Source organism: Geotrypetes seraphini, chromosome 16, assembly GCF_902459505.1.
Source record: "Geotrypetes seraphini chromosome 16, aGeoSer1.1, whole genome shotgun sequence".
Classification (NCBI taxonomy): Eukaryota; Metazoa; Chordata; class Amphibia; order Gymnophiona; family Dermophiidae; genus Geotrypetes; species Geotrypetes seraphini.
In genome coordinates, this window is record NC_047099.1 from 10786793 (window position 1) to 10809341 (window position 22549).

Genomic DNA, 22549 nt, shown 5'->3' on the forward strand with positions numbered 1-22549 from the left:
CTAAAACCAGGCTGAATTTAAAGTGACCCCCACAATCCCAACAAAACAGTGTTGGTGTTACAGCAAAAAGGAGAGTGGGTCAGGAAAAGACCCGCAGACAGGAGACCAGGGAAAATGCAAGGTGAAGATGAGTGAGATTTGTGCTGAGAGGAAGAGAGAAAGAGTGGACAAAGAGTAGGGCTGTTGGACGATTACATTTTTAATCTTGACTAAACTGGTCCGGCATCGCTGTAGTGGCCTAAGTCGTAGACAGCATCTGCAATGCAAGCAGGATCCATCTGCCCAGAGAGCCTTCCTGCAGCCACAGAAACAGGAAGTTGCATCAGAGGAGGAGGGAGCAACTTATTCAACTGCAACTTATTCAAAACAACTTATCAAACTCATCTACAAAGCCAAAAAATACGACCATGTCACTCCGCTTCTTCAAGAATCAGATTGTTACCAGTTTCACATCGAAAAACATACAAAATACTTCTACTTGTCTTCAAAATTAAGCTCTCCCACTCACCTGCTTTCTTAGATAAATATCTCATTCCACATACACCTTTTAGGGCCCTCAGATCCGCCGATCAGAATTTACTGACGGTCCCCTCTGGAATGCTATGCCATCTCACCTTCGCCAAGAAAATTCTCTTGATAAACTTAAAACTAAACAAAAAACTTTCTTATTTCAAGACGCATACTTACAACCTTCCCTCCCCCTTTTCCCCCAAACCTGTGTACATCCATGTTTTTATCTATCCTATGTACAACCTTTTAATTTTATCCCCTCTTTTAAATTTGTATTAATATTTTTTTAGCTTTGTAAACCGGTCAGATACACAATAATGGTTGGTATATTAAAATGTAAATAAACCTGGAAACTTGGTAAAGACCTTTATTACACCAGAAACGCCGTCTTCTCCGCCACAGCCCCTGCCCTTTGGAACGCAATGCCACCACACCTCCGCCATGAAAACTCTCTTGCCAAATTTAAAACTTTTCTGTTTCAAGACATATACCAAAACTCCAGTTAAGATCCCTCCTAAACTAAACTAAACTAAACCTCCTTCATTCCTTTCCAAGAAATAATGAGAACCACTTTTAAGAAGGGTGTCAGGTCAAAAGCGCGCCGGGACAAAGGCACGCCCAGACAATTGAGCGCAGCGCGGAGGCGCGCGCCGCTCAAAATTACTGTTTTTAGGGCTCTGATGGGGGGGCGTGGAGGGGAACCCCCCACTTTACTTAATAGATCGCGCCGCGTTGTGGGGGGTTGTAACCCCCCACATTTTACTTGAAACTTAACTTTTTCACTGTTTTTAGGGAAAAAGTTAAGTTTACAGTAAAATGTGGAGGGTTACAACCCCCCAAACCCCCCATAACGCCGACGCGATGTCTATTAAGTAAACTGGGGGGGTCCCCCAACAAAACCCCCCGTCGGAGCCCCTAAAAACTGTAATTTTCTTTGGCGCGCGCCTCCGTCTTGCGCTCAGTTGTCGGCGCGCGCCTTTGTCTTTCACGCCGTTGTCTATGAACCTTAAGAAGCGACCCCCCTTCCCCTCTTTCCTCCCTTTTTTTTTTTTAAATGTAATTTAAAAATCTTCCTCTACTCCCAGTCCCTCTTGTATCCAACTTGTCCAATCTTTGTCCTTGTCCAGGCTACAATCTGCCCTATATTATTTTTATTTTATAAATTGTAGTATTGTAAACCGGCCAGATACTTGTCGATGGTCGGTATACCAAATTATAAATAAATTTGGAAACTAGGTTCTCAGGGCTGGCGGAGGAAGCCTGCTTGCATTCCAGGCGTTGCCTGCGACCCAGGCAATCACAGCGATGCCGGACCAAGATTAATCATGATTAAAAAATTTTCATGCAAAAAATTAACTAGGTAATAAATTTAGTTACCTCAAATAATCCACAGCTCTATCAAAGGGACAGAGAGTGAAAAAAAGATAGAGGTATGTACAGAAAAATAGATGAAGCAGTGAAACAGAGGAAAGAAAGAGACATATGAGAAACAAGAAAGCTTGAAAGACTGCAAGAGACCTCTCCTCTCTGTGTCTTCCTAATTCCTTTTTTTCTCCCAATTACGCCGTCTCTGTAAGCCTTTGCCTCTCAGTCACTCTTTCCTAAATCAAGTTTTATCCAGGTAAAGATCTTACTAGTCCAAGAGAGGTGGTAGCAGGTTCAGACCCCACCCCCTTTCATCAACTTCTTCCCTGCCCCAAACTCAGCAGCAGGCTTGAACCTTCTGTCATCCCCACGTAGAGGACGTATCCATTCCTGCCTCATGGAACTCGGGAAATTTCTTTCATCGATCACTCGCTCTGTGGGCTGTACACCACTGTAGCAGATGCCTGGCACCCTGGTCCTTGGGTTTTGCCGTTCACCACAAGCAGAAGGGGACTCTCCACTCTGAGGCTACTGAAGGAGAAGGTCTGGGGGGGGGCAAGAGAGAGAGAGAAAGGAGAAAATAAGTTATCATAAACCAGTAGGGGGTGTTGCAGGGAAGGAGTGAGGTACACTGGAAGATATATGAAAATATCTGTTGATGCTGCATGGCAGGAATGAGGTGCATATGCAGTTTCACCTGGGAAAAATCTCCATACTGGAGTGGAACAGGGTGTTACAGGCAGGACTCAGATGCTCTGTCTGAGCAGTGGATCATCTCAGTTTTGCAATAGCAAAGGATGTTGCAAGGGAGGCGTGAGGTACACTGGTTGAGCTGTATGTTGGGCACAGGGTCTCAGTAATGGAACAGCAGGGGGTGCTGTAGGACTGGAGTGAAACACGTTGGCAGAATGGTACTGTATGTTGATTGGGAGGGGGGCTTTGGGGTTCTGCAGGGACTCCTCACCTTTTCTTTATGGATCTGATGTTGTTTGAGGTGCGGCTCAGGGATAGCCACAGAGTCCCCAATGAGAACCCCCCAGGTCTCCACCATGTTATAAACCATCACGGCAAAACAGGAGCCGTCCAAATCCACTAGGCCAAACGTGCTGAGGGTCAGAAGAGAAGGAATATGTTTTGCAATGTTGAGTTACCCAGAGACAGTCAGATGAGGCAGGTACAGAGGGATCATAGAGAGACAGATATACAACACAGATCAAAAAGAGGGACATGGCAAACATAAGAACATAAGCAGTGCCTCCGCCGGGTCAGACCATAGGTCCATCCTGCCCAGCAGTCCGCTCCCGCGGCGGCCCAAACAGGTCACGACCTGTCTGAATCACCAGAAGGGGCCTGAAACACACAGGAATCAGAGAGAAAAAAAAATAGCCCAGACAAAGGGGGAGGAGAAGAGACATGGAGGTGTGCCGAAATCTGACTCAGGGCAAGATTCTCAAAACTATAACGTGGTCACTAAGCAGTTTTCTAGCGGTTTAGCCTGCACGCATTTTAGCGGCGGATTATCAAAATGGATTATCTCTGTCTTTACATTAGTGATTTCTATTCCGCCAATACCTTGCGGTTCAAGGCGGATTACATAAAAGTTTTCAGAAATTACATAAAAGTTTACAGGAATCGCATAAGAGATGTCATAAGAGTTACATATGAATTACCAAAGAGTTGTCAAGATCTTAAGGTGATAAATGTTAGGGTAATAAGAATTACCAGAGAGTTGTCGAGATCTAAGGAGGTAAGTGTTGGGTAAATAGAGGCATTTAGCATTAGTTGGGGGCATATTAGAGTATATTAAGGGTATAGAGTGGGTAGGTGGGGTTTGGGTAGGAACTGGTCATGTTAGATAGGTTTTATGTATTTTTTGAAGAGTAGGGTTTTAGCATCTTTCTTGAAGGTTTTGTAGTTTAGTAGCGAGGCTTCTAGCGGTCTCCGACAATGGCATGCAAATGGGCTCTTTAACATTGAAATGAGCCCTCTGGTGGATTCTTAAAAATCGCCGAGGCATTTTCGAAGAGTGACATCGGCTTTCGGCGACAAAAAGCAGCAACTGGTCCGGGGGTGCCGTTACAGTGCCAGCACTTGTGTTTGACAAAAATGTGTATCTATTTATTTTATAAGTGGAGGGTAGTAAAATCTCGCTTCTTTTGAGTTTTTGGGAGAGACTGTCATATTTCATGTGTGCTTGTTAAAAGCCAACTTTTCTTCTTGAGCGTGTGTATGATACTCTTGTCTTGTGTATTTCTGGCTGTGGGTCATGATTAGATTTTACATAAAAACAATTTACAAGATTTACCTGAATTATAGTAGTTTTTTTGTAGAGAAAGGCATGTTTTATGCGCGACTGATAAAAGTCAGCATTGCTTCTCCTCCGCTTACAACTTATATGGCACCACTGATGCTTTACGACCAACCGCTACAGCCACATGTGTCATGAGTAGTGTGACCATATGGCTCCAGAAAAAAGGGGACGGATTGAGACATCCGGGTTTTACTTCCATTGAAAGCAACCAAGATGTCTCAATCTGTTCTCCTTACTTCCATCGCTTTCAATGGAAGTAAAACCCGGATGTCTCAATCCGTCCCCTTTTTTCTGGAGCCATATGGTCACACTAGTCATGAGCATATGACATAAGTATATTCTATGCTCAAACAACGCACGTCTTGATTGCGTTGCTTTCCAGGGACATGTGCACATTCACGGCTCTTTCCTTGTATATTCTTCGCATGTGCCAGTCACTGGCACCAGCGACTCAACGCTTGTAAATTTAGCGAATTCCACCACTGTCCGCTGACATCATTTGCGAGATTTTGGGAGAATGTCTCGCTTTTTAAAATTCGCTATCGAAATGGCCGCATTAGCAGACTGTTGCTTTTTGATGTGGTTTTCTGAGAATCTTACTCTCAGATAGATACATGGGGTGAAGGGAACAGAGCCAAGTGATCAGGGAGAGACTTAGAAGGGAGCAGAGCCAGAGAAATGAGATTGAACTAGAGAAGCAAAGACAGACAGACAGACATGCCGCTCACAATGGTACTTTCTCTTCTGTTGTGAGACTAAAGACGACCCTGCCCAGCACCACCATTCCGGTGTTAACTCCGGGCTTCAGTGCACTCAGGGTTCTCTGCTCCAGGGTGACTTTCTGACCTGAGGGGCCCTGGTATTGCCCATCTCCACAGGGGCCTAGCAGTGAAGGCCGCAGGCTTCCCAGCATGCTCTGCAACTTCTTGCCCTTCACTTTTCCCTGGATGGTGAAAAGGAGGGAGACATGTCACTGTAAGGGACTGCTTCACGTGACATCTTATGGTGTAAGAAACACAATGTCAGTAAAAAGCCTCTCTCCCTAATTCCTACCGGTACCTTATTATGCAAATGTCCTGTCAGCCTCTCCAGAAAGTCCAGCAGCTGCTGCTCTCGGAGTTTGGGTTCTGGCCACGCAGGGTCCAGTAGTGCCGCTCGTGAGAAACCTTCCAGTGCCTCCTGGTAACTCTCCTCAAATTTATATAGCTGGGAAAAAAATTCACAAGTCACTTTTATTTAATATACCACAAATCATTACAGCTAAGCAGTTCATAAAATAAAATCAATAAGATTCAAAGGAGAATGAGATGGGATAATAAAGAAGGGAGCCTGGATTACAAAACAATTTATAATTATGCAGATGATATTTTTATTTTGTTGGAAGTTGATCCTTCTCTGAATAGTTTGAAATCAGACATCAATTCCTGCATCTTAAGAATCCAAGAATGGGCATTTTCAGTGTGCATGAAATTAAATACTACCAAGACCAAATTATTATGGTTTGCCTAGTTCAATTTTGTTAGCCTCTGGTGACTCACTGAAAATTGATTTTTCATCTAGAATTGTGGGTTTTATTTTGGATTCTTCACTCTCATAACCTAATCAAATTAATCATGTTACTAAAAAATGCTTTTTCAGTTTAAAAATGCTTAGAAGAGTATGTGATCCTTTTTTTTTCAGCAACATTTTGCAGTTTTGGTTCAGGCCATTATTTTATCTCAGTTGGACTACGGCAACTCGCTTTATGCTTGTTTAACTAAATTTAATTTGAGGAGGCTACAACTTATCCAGAATACGACGGCTAAACTGATATATGGTAAACATAAATATGATCATGTCACACCTTTACTGAGATCCCTTCACTGGCTTCCTGTTTACTGGAGGATCCAATTTAAGTGTGCAACTGTAATTTTCAAAATCCTATATGGAATTTTTTTCCTATGGTTTCTGTCTCATTTAATTCACAAGAAATCTCTGGGCTCCTTTAATCAAGCCGCGCTAGCACGCGTGACTTTTAATCACGCGCTAACCCCTGCGCTGGCCAAAAAAATACCACCTGCTCAAGGCAGGCGTTGGCGGTGGTATTACACGCGTTAAACCGCTAGAGCGGCTTGATAAAAGGAGCCCTCTAATTCTAGGAGCTCTCAGAAATATAAAACTTGGCTTTCCCACTGTTAAAGGAATAAAAACTATGGCCAATTTTTGTCGATCATTTTCTTTTTTATTTGTACAAGTTTGGAATGACCTTCCTTCTATAATTAGAGTTCTCTCTCATCTATCCACTTTTCGTGAAGTACCGAAGACATATTTATTTCAGAAATTTACTAATGATCCTTCTTTTTCAAATCAATCATAAAAGATAAAACTTTGGCCTAAAAGATATAGTTTCTGTTCTAATCTCTTGTATAATTGTATTAATATTTTGTTAACTGAGTCGAGCCCTCCTGTTGGGATGAATCGGTATAAAAAAATCAAAGATTAGATTAATAATATGAGGTAAGGGAATGAAACATCAAAACATTACAATTAAATTAAAATCTAAGCCACAACGACCACTCATCAGTTGGTGGAATGGGACGCTCAGGGTGCTCGTCTCACCTATAAATGGAAAAACCCACTTTTTGTTAATTTGGGATTTATATCTACATTCTACAGTCCCTTTCTCCCAGGGCACGTAGTTTGATTTTGAATACCTTGGGGGAAATTCTCAACGAGGCAGGGCACCCTAAGCTAGCTGACCAACCAATCCAGAAGAATGTTTTCTAAAAACCTCAAGGTGCCGAACACGGCACCGGTGTCACACTTACAGAAGCATTTAGGGGCACGTAAAGAACAGTACTGGGCGGAGCTTTGAATTCTTGCCCAAAAATAGCTAAGAAGAAGAATTTTTTTTTTTTTTAAATTGAATTAGGTTGGTCAGATTGGATGGACCATTCAGGTCTTTATTTGCCGTCATCTACTATGTTACTATGTTATATATATCTATGCACTTTATGCTTATTGATTAATAAGGTTAAGATATTTAATTGATGATGTTTTAAAAAGACTGTTGATATCAGATATTCTTAAAATAAAAGTAAAATTTAATACATAAGAAGAAAAATTTACCCCCTCTCTTACTAAGGTGCACTAACGCGTCCATAGACTAATATGCACGCATTAGCAATTAGCGTACCTTAGTAAAAGAGGACCTTAGTATCATTATTTTTTAATTAAATAAATAGATAAATTATTATTCCAAATTCGGAGTCCTCCTTCACCAGCTGTACCATAGCTTACCTACTCCACCCCTCCATTCCCTCAGCAACACCCTCTTACAGAGATGAAAAGGCTTCAGTTCATTTATTCCAGCTTCCTAACTGGAAAATCATACATATTTTTTAAAGATTTCATTCCACAGTTCATATCCCGCTTAATCCCCTTGAGTTCTGAGCATATTACAACAATTTTAAAACATAAAAATTACAAAAAGTAAAAAAACAACACAGTATAAACAGATACAAATGAAATCAAACTAATATATATGCTCTAGACCAGTGTTTCTCAGCTTGGTCCTGGAGTACCCCCTCGCCAGTTAGGTTTTAAAGATATCCACAATGAATATGCATGAAAGAAATTTGCATATAATGAAGGCAGTGTATGCAAATCAAATTTATGCAAATTCAATGTGGATATCCTGAAAACCTGACTGGCAAGGGGGTACTCCAGGACCGAGTTGAGAAACACTGCTCTAGACTTCTGAGACACATATACACAGTGACTATCTCCTCTATGCATCCAAGGAGAGGGGTTTCAGAGGAGGGGCATCTCTCTTTCCATGGCTCTGCTGAGGCGGAAGTCCGGGTTGGAGAAAGGTTTGTGCAAAGGATGGATAGGGGTCTGCTCCCTGTTAAGGTGGAGGTCATCTCACACTTACTGTGGCTCTGTTGAAGTGCAGGTCCGGGTTACAGGCTGCTGTAGGGTCTACTCTCTCCTGCAGTGAAGGGATAGGAGAAAGATGTTAAGACTACCACAGACCTGGAATCCACACAGGAGAAGAGTAAACTCTCTACAGTAAACTCAAGTCCTGCCCTCCTTTTCAAGTTTTCATTAAAATTTGATTCTATCGATCAACGGTTGGGTTTGTTGGTTTGCGTTTCCATTTCTAGCAATATGGCTATGAAGTGCTGTACCAGTGGAATTGTACCCCTGTACGCTTGCAAGCTATGTTTGGTAGGGGTTCTAATCTCTGTCGGAGACAATGTGTGGATCTTGGCTCGTTTTTACACATATGGTGGCATTGCCCTAAGGCACAACAATATTGGGCTCTGGTGGTAGGTTTCATTTCAGAGGTTATTAGGGTTACGGGTCCGCAAAACTATTGCTTGCTGTTTACTTAATGTAGCACCCACTACCCTCTTGCTGCAACCTAGGAAATGGCTAGCCTTAGGGATGACAGCAGCTCGCTTGCTTTTAGCGGCAGCTTGGAAACAGACAGATTTGCCTCCGTTGGATGTGGTGCAGCAAAAAGTGTATTATGTTTATAATATGTCCAGACTGATGGCTTTGCATACAAATCGCTTAAAGTCCTTTCAAAAAACCTGTTCTGCATATATCTCCTGGAGGGAATCATTCCCTCCTGGAGATGTCTGACCATGCCTGTTTGTGCTATAACTACTACTCCTACTAATAATAATAATAACTTTATTTTTGTATACCGCAATACCACAAACAGTTCAGAGCGGTTTACAATGTAAGAGACTGTACATATACAGCGAAGATACAATGTAAGGGAATGTACTATGCAGTTGAGAGCAATTTACAATGCAGGGGACTGTACATATTTAGCATAGGTGTTAATACAGCGGAAAATACGACCAGAACAAAAGAAGTCATCCTGCCGTTGTACCGGGCAATGGTGCGCCCGCACCTGGAGTACTGTGTTCAGTATTGGTCGCCGTACCTTAAGAAGGATATGGCAATACTTGAGAGGGTCCAGAGGAGAGCAACACGAATGATTAAGGGCATGGAAAACCTTTCATACACTGAAAGATTGGAAAGGCTGGAGCTCTTCTCCCTGGAAAAGCGGAGACTCAGAGGAGACATGATAGAGACCTACAAGATCATGAAGGGCATAGAGAAAGTAGAGAGAGATAGATTCTTCAAATTTTCAAAGCATAGAAGAACAAGAGGGCACTCGGAAAAATTGGAAGGGGATAGATTCAAAACAAATGCTAGGAAGTTTTTCTTTACTCAGCGGGTGGTGGACACCTGGAATGCGCTTACAGAGGACATAATAGGGCAGAGTACGGTACTGGGGTTTAAGAAAGGATTGGACAATTTCCTGTTGGAAAAGGGGATAGAGGGGTATAGATAGAGGATTACTGCACAGGTCTTGGACCTGTTGGGCCGCCGCATGAGCGGACTGCTGGGCACGATGGACCTCAGGTCTGACCCGGCAGAGGCATTGCTTATGTTCTTAAAACAAAGCAGAATTGCAGTGCAGGAGTCTGTACATCTACAGCAAAGATATTTATACAGTGAAAAATACGGTGCGAGAGACTTAAAGAGTAAGATACAGTGCAAGAGACTGGATAATGCGGTTGTAGCGGTTTACTTTGCAAAGATGGCGAGGATAAAGAGTGATAAATGACAAGTATCAATTACGGGAAGGGTGTCGAGAGGGGAGGGGTAAGTGAGAAGGAAGGAAGTACTACCTTCAAAAAATTAAAAAAAAATCAGGCTCTTTAATTTGGCTGCTCTCTCGTGGCGCATTCCTTGGTTATGGGGTGGAGGGGTTTGGAGCGGGGGGTAGGGGAGGTTTTCTTCAGGGGGATTCCGGGGGACGTTGGGGTAGGTGAGTTTCCTTGGGTTCTATGCTGAAGTGTTATAGTGTATCTTTTGTTTTGTTGCTTATCCTGTGAGGAATTGATCTGTATTGATGTTTGCTACTGTTGGTTTGTCTGTTGCTGATTTGATAATAAATAAAAAAAAATTTGATTCTATCGCTTATCCAATTTCTAAGCGAGATACAGATAAAATATAATAGGGGAAACAAATAATAAAATTAAAATAATGCCAATGACAGGACAATTAAAAGAAGTCACAAACAACATCAAGCAAATGACGCCACTAACGAAAACCCTCAAATTTCAGACTAACTTGAAACAAAAGGAGAGTGGGGGCGGAACTACAATTTGTATAGGAAAGATAACGATTACGGGACGAACGAGAGGAAGGGGAACACTGCAACTTGTTTCTTTAGAGAAGTTGGCAGGAGAGTAATAATAATAATAGCTTTGTTTATATCCCGTCATACCTTTTCAGTTCAAGATAGAAACATAGAAAATGACGGCAGAAAAGGGCCATAGCCCATCAAGTCTGCCCTCCTAACTGACCCCCCTAGGTTTACTTTCCTAGAGATCCCACTCCTAACGATCCAACTCCTTAACTCTACCCTCTTAGGGATCCCACATGGGCATCCCATTTACTCTTAAAATCTGGCACGCTGTTGGCCTCGATTACCTGTACCGGAAGCTCGTTCCAATGATCAACAAGATGGTGTACAACAAGAGGAGCTGTAGGACAGCGAGGTGGCATTATATCAGTTAGATTTGGGAAGGAGTGGAAGACAGTTGAATGTCGGGGCGGTAAGGGGAAGGAGGTAGGAACGTGTAAGACGAGGTAGATGATGAGCAGGAATGAAGGATCAAATATACTTGTCGAATAAGTGGGTTTTTACCGTAGTATTTTTCTGATAGGTCGCTGAAGGTGCTGTTCCATATCCCTGCTTGAAAGGAGAGTGTCCTGTTGAGGAATCTTTTGAATTTGCATCCTTTGGGAGATGTGAACAGTAGTGTTCTACGAGAGAGGTGGAGTTTGTCCTGTAGGGTGAGGTGATGTAGGAGGTAGGTGGGAGCGAAGTCGAAGAGGGCCTCGATAGGTAGCCAGTGAAGTTTCTTGTAGTACGGGGTGATGTGGTCTGATTTTTTCAAGCCAAAGATTAGTCGAACGGCTATGTTCTGGATGAGTCACAGTTTTTAAATTTTTTTGGGCGAGATCCTTGGTAGATTATGTTGCAGTAGTACTGAAAACACCCTCCAGGGATTCAAGACTAAGTTAGACAAGTTCCTACTGAACAAGGATGTATGCTGGTAGGGCTAGTCTCATGCTAGCGGACTGCTGGGCATGATGGACCACTGGTCTGACCTAGCAGCAGCAACTCTTATGTTCTTAAAAGCTTCTTTGAATAAATGGCTTTTAAGTAGGCCCTTGAAATGATTAAGATTACTTTCCTCTCTTATAGGAGCTGGAGGGCCACCACTGAAAAAATGTGTCTCTTCGTACCTATTATTCGTAGGGATGGAACTGTGAGCAATTTGTGGTTGGATGTTCTAAGAAGGCGGTATGGCTCATGTGGAATTAAATATTTATCGATGAATTGGGGTGATTTGGATTGCATATTTTATAGGAAATTCTTTGTTTACTTGGCAACCAGTGGGGTTACGTGGTCATATTCCCTAGATTTTGTTATTAGTTTGATGGCAGCATTTTGAATTATTTGGAGGCGTCTTAATTCCTTCTGGGTTGTTCCTGTGAGTAAACTGTTACAGTAATCTAATTTTGCAATGATTAATGAATGGACCAGGATGTTTAGGGATTCAGGTTCTAAAAATCTGGAGACTGACCAAATCATCCTCAGCTTGAAAAAGCAAGATTTAACTACAGTGCTTATATGATCGTGAAATGTCAGGGTTTTTAAAAAAATCAAATGTAACCCCTAGGATTTTCCCCCACCCCTGATTTAAAATCTACGCATGGTGGGAATAATGTGAGTCTCTACGTTTCGATGTACGAAGCATGAGACATGAACTAGGTATCGCACAGGGTTTTATGGGAGCGAGTGGTGGTGAAGGAGTCTGGGACTGGTTTTCCTAAGTGTTGAACTAAGTTTTCTCTTTAATAAAATGCTGAATTATGTTTAGCTGCAGACCTAACTTATCTCATGTTCTAGCCTGCCTGCACTGGGTGTTAGCTTGGGCATTCTAGCTTCTTATGGCTTTCTCAGCATACACGATATTGTATTCCGCCCTCAGGGATGGGAAATTTCATGGCGACACCAGGAAGTTCTTCTTCACCGAAAGGGTAGTTGATCATTGGAACGAACTTCCACTTCGGGTGATTGAGGCCAGCAGCGTGCCAGATTTTAAAAGGAAATGGGATACACATGTGGGATCTCTGGGGGGGTAAATTCAAGGGGGGTGGGTCATTAGAGTGGGCAGACTTGATGGGCTATTGCCCTTTTCTGCCGTCATCTTCTATGTTTCTGTGTTTCTCCTGGACATGTAACAGAAAGACTGCAGGGCTTAGATAAGTTACCTGTTAGTGACCTGCTAGTGTGAGCTTAGGACCAATGATTGTTAAGAAAAGTAACACGTGAAAAGTTTTTTCTAGAATTCAGTTGTATAGCCAGAAGAATGTATAAATATCTCTGTAACTTCCTGTTTTCGGGACTTCTGAAGCCAGCTTGGAGCTCGGGAGTCGCATACGTATGCTAATAAAACCTGTTGCTTTCTTCAAGTCTCTAAGTTTTGTGGCTGCCCAACACTCACCGCCCGGGCATAGGCACTCAGTGCTTGCTGGGAGATCCGAGGGTTCTGTCCGCTACTGAAGAACAGCGAGAGGTAGGCATTCCCCAGGATATCTGAGAGAGAGAGACACACACACACACATTCAGGGTTTAGGACCTCTTAACCATCTCCTGTCAGGAATCTACTGCTCACGGTTCCTCTCCTCACTCTTTCTCCAATCTGGCTCTCATCAGGCAAGCATCACACCCAACTTCTCTCCTCACTCCTTGCCCATCTCCAGGGGAGGGGAGAACAGGACTTACACCAGGAGGCACCGTCCTGCACATCCATCTGTACGGCCTCTTTGGCATGAGCGACGCTGTTGGCCACATTTCGGGCACGCTCCTCGGGATCCTGGCAGGACAGCTGGCGTAGCACCATAGAGAGATGTCTCAGAGACACCTTGTTCCTGCACTGTGGTAAGAAAACGTGGTGAGAATCAGCTAGGAAGGACCAATGTGGGCTTCGTGACCCGTGAACTCTGCAGAGTAAATAACTCAAGCCAAACAGAGCAACCGTGTCAGGAGAATAGAAACCTTTATGGAAAGGTTTCAACTAACTTAAGGAGAAACCTAAAGGTTATAGCAATAAACTGAGAACCAGGGAAGCCCAGTCCAAACCCCACTGCAGCTGCTTTCCGATCCTGCACAAGCCACTTAACTCTTCATTGCCTTAGGTGCAAACCTAGATTATAAACTCTCCAGGGAGAAATACTTCACATTGTTGAGCAAAGCTGGGTGGCACATCTTAGGCCCCCATATACTGCTTTGCTGTCACTGGGATCCCCCTGATTTGGGGGATGTTTCCAACATTTACCTGGTGACTTGATGAGGTCTAAACCTCATCTTGCTTCTGCCATCCCCCACCAAACTCAAAACTGGACTGGAAACCCAGCCCCATCACGAAAATCCTCTCTCTGTCTTAACTGTAGGCACGCACATGGTTCAGCCCTCCAGAGAAGCAGGTGCGGGCCGCCACAATGTCCCCTTTCTTCCAGTAAACCTCTCCTAGCTGGTTCCAGGCCTCTACCAGCTCTGGGTTCAGCTTGACAGCCCTGGAGAGAGCCTCTTCGGCTTGGGGGTTGTAATCTGCTGTCACGTTCAAGACTTTACCCTTCAACATCAAATAGGGTGCTTTGTGCTTCGTACAGCCTGGGTTGGGAAGAACAGAAAACAGAGAGAAGCAGGGTGGGGGGGAATTGAGATGGATTAGGCCTATTTTTAATACCAATACTTTTAGATTAATAGTACAAACCCTGGTTCTAACTCATATTGACTATTGTGTTTCATGTATATAGGCTGCGGAGAATCTATTTTGAAGAAACTTAAGACTATATTAAACACGGCAGCCCAATTGAGTTTTAAAGCTTCAAAATTTGAGAAGGCCACACCTATGTTGCTAAGATTACACTAGTTACTGTTGAATCACCCATTTATTTTTAAACTATGATCCTTAGTCTTTATAATATTGAATGGTGGGGCTTTTACTTACTGTACATGTTTTCTCTTAATGTTTTATCAGAAAGAAATTCAAGACCAAGGGAATTTTTAATATTGCATTATCCTAGTCCTAGGAAAATAGTACATTAAAAAATATTCTCAGCATTGTTTTCGTATCAGGCTGCGAATAGATGGAATGACTTGCCAAATACGAAAAGACATCAGATAAATTATAGTACACTTCTCCCTCCGTATTCACGGTTTCAGCATTCGCGGTTTCAATTATTTGAGGTTTTTAGCTTGCTGGCTCCTCCCCCCTCCAATTAGGTCAGCTTGCATAGAGAAATCACTGATTCCAAACGTTTACAGAGAAAATTGCTGGTTCCCAGCACTTTCTTCATCGTGTTTTGCCTCTCCTTCAGAAATAGGCCAGGTCTCCCACCATGTCATTCGCGGTTTCAATTATTCGAGGTTTTTAGCTTGCTGGCTCCTCCGCCCAATTACGTCAGCTTGCATAGAGAAATCACTGATTCCAAACGTTTACAGAGAAAATTGCTGTTTTGCCTCTCCTTCAGGAACAGGCCAGGTCTCCCACCATGTCATTCGCGGTTTCCCCATATTCACGATGGTTTTTAATTGAAAACAGCAAATAACATATGAAAAAGATATTTGCGGATTTTCTGTATTCACGGGTCTCTTAGAAAGCTAGAAACATGACGGCAGATAAAGGCCAAATGGCCCATCTAGTCTGCCCATCCACAGTAACCATTATCTCTTTCTCTCTCCGAGAGATCCCACGTGCCTATCCCAGGCCCTCTTGAATTCAGACACAGTCTCTGTTTCCACCATCTCTTCCGGGAGACTGTTCCATGCATCTACCACCCTTTCCGTAAAAAAGTATTTCATCAAATTACTGTGGAGCCTATCACCTCTTAACTTTATCCTATGCCCTTTCATTGCAGAGTTTCCTTACAAATGAAAGAGACTCGACTCATGCACATTTATATTACGTAGGTATTTAAACGTCTCTATCATATCTCCCCTCTCCTGCCTTTTCTCCAAAGTATACAGATTGAGATCTTTAAGTCTGTCCCCATACGTCTTATCACAAAGACCACACACCATTTTAGTAGCCTTCCTCTGGACCGACTCCATCCTTTTTATATCTTTTAAAGGTGCGGCCTCCAGAATTATACACAATATTCTAAATGAGGTCTCACCAGAGTCTTATACAGAGGCATCAATACCTCTTTTTTCCTACTTGCCATACCTCTCCCTATGCAACCTACCATCCTTCTAGCTTTCGCCGTCACCTTTTCAACCTGTTTGGTCACCTTAAGAGCATCACATACAATCAGCTCTTCCGTCGTGCACATAAGTTCTTCACCCCCTAAACTGTACTGTTCCCTCTGGTTTTTGCCTTGCATTTCATAGCATTAAATTTTAGCTGCCAAATTTCAGACCATTCTTCAAGCTTCGCCATGTCTTTCTTCATGTTATTCACATCATCCAGGGTGTCTACTCCATTGCAGATTTTGTTGTTGGTATCATCCGCAAAGAGGCAAATCTTACCAGACAACCCTTCAGCATTATCATTTATAAAAATGTTAAAAAAAACAGGCCCAAAAACAGAACCTTGAGGCACACCACTGGTAACATCCCTTTCCTCAGAGCGATCTCCATTGATCACTACCCTCTGTCGCCTTCCACTCAACCAGTTCCTCACCCAGCCCGTGACTTTGGGATCCATCCCAAGGGCACTCAGTTTATTTATCAGACGTCTGTGTGGAATACTGTCAAAGGCTTTGCTAAAATCTAAATACACCACATCTAGCACACTCCATCTATCCAATTCTCTGGTCACCCAGTCAAAGAAATTGATCAGATTTGTCTGACAAGACCTACCACCTCTAGTCTAGTGAATCCTATCACAGCGTATACAGAGGGAGAAGTGTACATTCCCCCCCCCCCCCCAAGCCTTAAAAATTTTGGAAAGAAACAGGCACGCTATTCAAAGTACACATTCCCTAAAATCTACTCATGACTACAAAGTAAGAGGGAAGGGGTTGTATTAACATCAATAATGTTTTGCCTTTTCTCCAACCCCTCCCCTCCCACCTTCAGCCCCCTCCAGCTCCCTCAGGGTCTTCCCCATCTCCTCTGCCACATCTTGTGGTTTCCTCGCTGCATGCTCCACGCTGTGTGTTTCAAAGTAGGCATCCCGGAACCGGTACAGCTGTGTTACCAGCTCCTGAAATGGGGGAGGCAAATGGGGTGAGGGTTGGGGTGTTGAGAAGAGAAGAAAGAGAAAACTGTATTATCAAATTATGCTGCCCAAAATAATAAATCACCTTCATTAACTCCTTTTGCATTGGAGGAGCTGCAATTCTAGCTATTCTTAATATGGTTTATGGGAGTGGATTAAGAAATATCATGGGTATACCTTTATATTAGGTTATGCAATGGTTCCACCCCTCTGCAGATGTGCAATGTTAAACAGCCAATATGGGAGAAAAAATACCTTTGCTATGTTTAATGTTGCAGCTCTTGTTGATTAAGCACATAAGATACTCCTAAATTAAATTTTAAAAACACCCATATCTCTTCCAGGGAGCAAAATAGAAAAGAGATTGTATTTCTCATCTATTTCTGTCTTATCACCTATTCAGTTTGCTCAAAATTAGGTACCAAAAATCCAAAAACTAGATACATTAATCAGAATTTTTTTTAAAAAAAAAAGTGTATTGATTTGCTAAGCTTTCTGAAGCATGCATGTCTTCAGGTACCCCACATGGAGAGCAGAATAAGGCACCTGCCACCCAAAGGGAAAGGAAAGCAGGACGTTTCCTTCTTATTCGTTAGATTTTGGCTAATATCTTTTAGTTGTAGTTCCAGGTATTACAGGGGCCCTCCTGGTCTGGAGAGTCTATCCCTCTTGTGAAAGTGACTAGGACTCACATTAGTGACACAGCCTCAAAAACCCCTGCAAGATTTTCATGCAAGAGCACAGAGGATAAAAGGGAGGGGGGGCTCTAGCTTTTGCCATCGCATTATGAAGGGCTGGGGGGGGACAGGAGTGTACCTCCAGTCTCTGCATAGCGTCTGCCTCTGATTCTGCAGCCATGGTTCTCTTGCTCCGCCTCTGATCACCAGCTCAGGGGAAGGGAGGGAGGGGAAGAAGCAGAGCAAGCACTAAGCAGCACACAGGGCCTCTAGCAGCAAGGAGGGAGAACAGCAGGCAAGCACACCGGGTATTTTCAGCCCCTGCACGCGCTGCATTTTCCTGGGACTTCGTCCCCTATTTTTAACCACGGCAATCTCTGCATAATCCTGTAGTCTTCTCGTTTATTTTCAGCCCTTGCACTCTGCATTTTCCTGGAACCTACTAGGGTTATTTTTAGCCTCTGTTCTCTCTTCTGGTATCTTCAGCCCCTGCACGGGCTGCATTTTCCTGGGACTTCGTCCCCTATTTTTAACCACGGCAATCTCTGCATAATCCTGTAGTCTTCTCGTTTATTTTCAGCCCTTGCGCTCTGCATTTTCCTGGCACCTACTATATTTTCAGCCTCTGCTTTCTTTGCATTTTCCTAGCATCTCTTCTGGTATTTTCAGCTTCTACTAGTCTCTGCATTTTGCTGGAGAAGAGCTGCCAAATTACCCAGTTGGATTAGGCATATTATGAAGTCTGCACTACATCCTGGAGATCCTGCAAATCCTGTTTTTTTACCATTTTCCCTAGCCTAGGATTTTTTTTTAACCTGGTGCATTATAAGATCTAACAAAGAAAGAATAAGTGGGGAGTGGGATAGAACATGTCATCCTTGGGACAAACAATCTTTTATTTTTATAAATTCAAAATAAATACAGAAGCACATGAATAAAAACACACGTATAAAAAAGTCCTTTGGATGTGATGTCCTTATATTGAAAGGATCCAGCCGGTTACCCAACACGGATCCTTTCAATAGAAGGATATTACGTCCATAGGACTTTTATACGTGTGTTTTTATTCATGTGCTTAAGAACATAAGAATAGCCTTACTGGGTCAGACCAATGGTCCATCAAGCCCATTCTCAAGGTGGCCAATCCAGGTCCCTAGTACCTGGCCAAAACCCAAGGAATAGCAATGTTCCATGCTACCGATCCAGGGCAAGCAGTGGCTTCCCCCATGTCTTTCTCAATAACAGACTATGGACTTTTCCTCCAGGAATTTGTCCAAACCTTTCTTAAAACCAGCTACGCTATCTGCTCTTATCACAACCTCTGGCAAAGTGTTCCAGAGCTTAACTATTCTCTGAGTGAAAAAATATTTCCTCCTATTGGTTTTAAAAAGTATTTCCCTTTAACTTCATCGAGTGTCCCCCTAGTCTTTGTAATTTTTGACGGAGTGAAAAATCAATCCACTTGTACCCGTTCTGTATTTATTTTGAATTTATAGAAATAAAAGCTTGTTTGTCGTGTTGACGTGTTCAATCCACTCCCCACTTGTTCTTTCTTTGTTGGATTTTACGTGGGGGTTTCATAAGAACATAAGAACTGCCATCTCCGGATCAGACCTTCGGTCCATCAAGTCCGGCGATCCGCACACTCGGAGGCCCTGCCAGGTGTACACCTGGCGTAATTTATAGTCCACCATATCTTTATATGCCTCTCTTAAGGAGATATGCATCTAGTTTGCTCTTGAAGCCTAGGACGGTCGATTCCGCAATAATCTCCTCTGGGAGGGCATTCCAGGTGTCAACCACTCTCTGAGTGAAGCAGAACTTCCTGACATTAGTCCTGAATCTGTCCCCCCTTAGCTTCATTTCATGTCCTCTAGTCCGTGTCAAATTGGACAATGTAAATAATCTTCTCTGCTCTATTTTGTCGATTCCTTTCAGTATTTTGAAGGTCTCGATCATATCCCCACGCAGTCTCCTTTTCTCAAGTGAGAACAATCCTAGTGTTATAAGTCTATCCTCGTATTCCAGTTTCTCCATACCCTTCACCAGTTTTGTTGCTCGTCTCTGCACCCTCTCCAGCAGTTTTATATCCTTCTTTAGGTAGGGAGACCAATGTTGAACGCAGTATTCCAAGTGCGGTCTGACCATTGCCCTATAAAGCGGCATTATAACTTTCTCCGATCTACTCGAGATTCCTTTCTTTATCATGCCCAACATTCTATTTGCCTTCTTTGCCGCTGCCGCGCATTGTGCCGACGGCTTCAGGGTCCTATCTATCAGTACACCCAGGTCCTTTTCTTGTTCACTCTTCCCCAGAGTTGCACCTGACATTGTATACTCGTATTCCTTATTCTTATTGCCTAAATGCATTACCTTGCATTTCTCCACATTGAACTTCACTGCCATTTCTCCGCCCATGTTTCTAACCGACACAAGTCGCTCTGGAGTTCCTCTCTATCCTCCTGCGATCTTATTGCCCGGCACAGTTTTGTATCGTCTGCAAACTTGATGATCTCACTGGATGTTCCTTCCTCCAGGTCATTGATATAAACATTAAAAAGGATCGGCCCAAGTACCGAGCCCTGGGGTACACCACTAGTCACTTTCTCCCAGTCGGAGAACTTCCCATTTATGCCCACTCTCTGCTTTCGGTTTTCCAGCCATTTTCCTATCCATCTTTGTATATCTCCCTCTATGCCATGGCTTTGTAGTTTCCTGAGAAGTCTTTCGTGTGGAACTTTGTCGAACGCTTTCTGGAAGTCCAAGTATATTATGTCCACTGGCTTCCCACTATCAATTTGCTCGTTCACGGTCTCAAAAAATTGGAGTAAATTCGTCAAACATGATTTCCCTTTCCTGAATCCATGTTGACTGGGTTTCATCAAGTCGTGTGCGTCCAAGTGCCGGGCTATGCTATCTTTGATCAGTGCTTCAACCATCTTGCCGGGGACAGACGTTTCTGTTCCTTTTACTTTGTTCTATATTTGCATTATAAGAGCTGCCACACCTATTTCAATTGCAATAATCAGGATCTACAAATGCTGTGGGTTATAAGTTTAAAACAAGGACTGGCTGAAAAGTCTCCCTCCCTCCTGGAACTGAAAAACTTGGCAGCTTTGATGGCTTCTCCTGTTTTTAGCTCCTGTGTCCTGCATTTTGCAAGAAGCTTCTTCAGTATTATCAGCCCCTGTTGGCTTTGTATTTCAATAGAATCCCCTCTCCTATTTTCAGTATCTGAATTCTGCCTGAGTGCATCCCAGGGATATTCTTACCAACCTTTTTTTTTTCAGGGCACACTTTTAGGTTTGCTTGAACCACAAGACACAAGTCAAATTTCATCTCCCTCACCACAACCAATGCAATCTGCTCTTTCACATGCCCATCCAGAATGTTCTTCTTGATGCTCTATTCACTCATTCTCTCACACACACAACAAGCATACCCTTCTTTCTGTCTCCCAATACACACATACAGCCATGTCGCCCTCTCTCCCAAGGCTGTCCTGCATGGGCAGCTGCACAGGATGCAAGGAAGATGGGGGCACAAAAATCACTTCCCATCTATTGTCTCCCCGGAGTAGAGGTGGGGAAAGTTATCCTGTTCCAGTGTTGTTAAAAACAGTGTTTCTCAACATGCGGTATGCGTACCCTTGGGGCTACACACAGTAACATAGTAGATGACGGCAGATAAAGACCTGAATGGTCCATCCAGTCTGCCCAACCTGATTCAATTTAAATTTTTTAAATTTTTTCTTCATAGCTATTTTTGGGTAAGAATCCAAAGTTCTACTCGGTACTGTGCTTGGGTTCCATCTCCCGAGATCTCTGTCAAAACCTACTCCAGCCCATCTAAACCCTCCCAGCCGTTGAAGCCCTCTCCAGCCCATCCTCCCCCAAACGGCCATATACAGACACAGACCATGCAAGTCTGCCCAGTACTGGCCTTAGTTCAATATTTACTATTATTTTCTGAGCCATGGAATCGAGGATAAAATACTCATGTGGATTAAAACTGGCTGGAAACAGAGAGTGGGGGGTAAATGGACAATACACGGACTGGAAGAGCGTCACCAGTGGGGTGCCGCAGGACTCGGTGCTTGGACCCGTGCTCTTTAACATCTTTATAAATGATCTGGACATTGGTGTGACGAGTGAGGTGATTAAATTTGCGGACAATATGAAGTTATTCAGAGTAGTGAAGACACAGGGGGATTACAAAGATCTGCAATGTGACATAATCAAGCTTGAGAAATGGGCATCAACATGGCAAATGAGGTTCTACGTGGATAAGTGTAAAGTGATGCATGTCGGTAACAAAAATCTCATGCACGAATACAGGATGTCTGGGGCGGTACTTGGAGAGGCCTCCCAGGAAAGAGACTAGTTCTGATCGACAAGTCGATGAAGCCGTCCATGCAATGCGCGGCGGCAGCAAAAAGGGCGAACAGAATGTTAGGATTGATTAAGAAGGGGATCACGAACAGATCGGAGAAGGTTATCATGCCGCTGTACCAGGCCATGGTGCGCCCTCACCCGGAGTACTGCGTCCAGCACTAGTCGCTGTACATGAAGAAGGACATGGTACTACTTGAAAGGGTCCAGAGAAGAGCGACTAAAATGGTTAAGGGGCTGGAGGAGTTGCCATACAGTGAGAGATTGGAGAAACCGGGCCTCTCCTTGAAAAGAGGAGACTGAGAGGTGACATGATCGAAACATTCAAAATACTGAAGGGAATAGACTTAGCAGATAAAGACAGATTGTTCACCCTCTCCAAGGTAGGGAGAACGAGAGGGCACTCTCTAAAGTTAAAAGGGGTCAGATTCCGTACAAACGTAAGGAAGTTCTTTTTCACCCAGAGAGTGGTAGAAAACTGGAATGCTTTTCCGGAGTCTGTTATAGGGGAAAACATGCTCCAGGGATTCAAGACAAAGTTGGACAAGTTCCTGCTAAACTGGAACATACGCAGGTGAAGCTGGACTCATTTGGAGCACTGGTCTTTGACCTGGGGGCCTCCGCGTGAGCGGACTGCTGGGCACGATGGACCACTGGTCTGACCCAGCTGCGGCAGCAATTCTTATGTTCTAAAGACAGCAGTTGAAGTGTATGGGAGCTGCAATTGTACCTGGAGGTGGCTTCAGTAGAAGCAAGGAGGGAAACTGAGTTGGCACCAAAAGTGGAAGAGGAGAACTATGAACACCCGCAGCTGCAGCAGAGAAATTCATCCAGCTGGCAGAAGCTCTCTAATAATGGGTAAGCAGAGTAGAGCAGAGCAGAGTAGAGAAAATGCTTGAGTACCTGATTGTGAAACTGCTTAGATAACCTTGATAGGCGGTATATAAACACCTAATAAACTTGAAACTAGAATAAACAGGC

At 43.4% G+C, this 22549-nt stretch overlaps 1 protein-coding gene across 2 annotated transcripts; it reads right to left on the reverse strand.

Moving 5' to 3' along the window:
* Positions 1 to 1519: 1519 nt before the first annotated feature.
* Positions 1520 to 17604, reverse strand: TTC5 (tetratricopeptide repeat domain 5). 2 transcript variants are annotated; one of them, XM_033923079.1, is made up of 10 exons: positions 17317 to 17604; positions 16353 to 16485; positions 13735 to 13946; positions 13059 to 13209; positions 12778 to 12869; positions 8103 to 8159; positions 5246 to 5392; positions 4915 to 5129; positions 2840 to 2981; positions 1522 to 2420 (listed from the first exon to the last, which is right to left on the reverse strand). In XM_033923079.1, the coding sequence occupies exons 1-10, from the start codon at positions 17356 to 17358 to the stop codon at positions 2301 to 2303; spliced, it is 1311 nt and encodes a 436-aa protein (XP_033778970.1). In that variant the 5' UTR covers positions 17359 to 17604; the 3' UTR covers positions 1522 to 2300. The 2 variants fall into 2 exon arrangements, with proteins under 2 accessions (XP_033778971.1, XP_033778970.1); XM_033923080.1 differs by lacking the exon at positions 2840 to 2981 and having other exon boundaries at positions 1520 to 2420.
* Between the last annotated feature and the right edge of the window lie 4945 nt (positions 17605 to 22549).

Coding starts and splice junctions, on each gene's coding strand:
- TTC5 (XM_033923079.1), bottom strand. CDS start 17,358: ATGGCTGCAGAATCAGAGGCAGACGCTATGCAGAGACTGGAG. Junction 13,210..13,734: donor TCTCTGGAGGGCTGAACCAT/GTGCGTGCCTAC, acceptor TTCTTACCACAG/TGCAGGAACAAGGTGTCTCT. Junction 12,870..13,058: donor GCAGGACGGTGCCTCCTGGT/GTAAGTCCTGTT, acceptor TCTCTCTCTCAG/ATATCCTGGGGAATGCCTAC.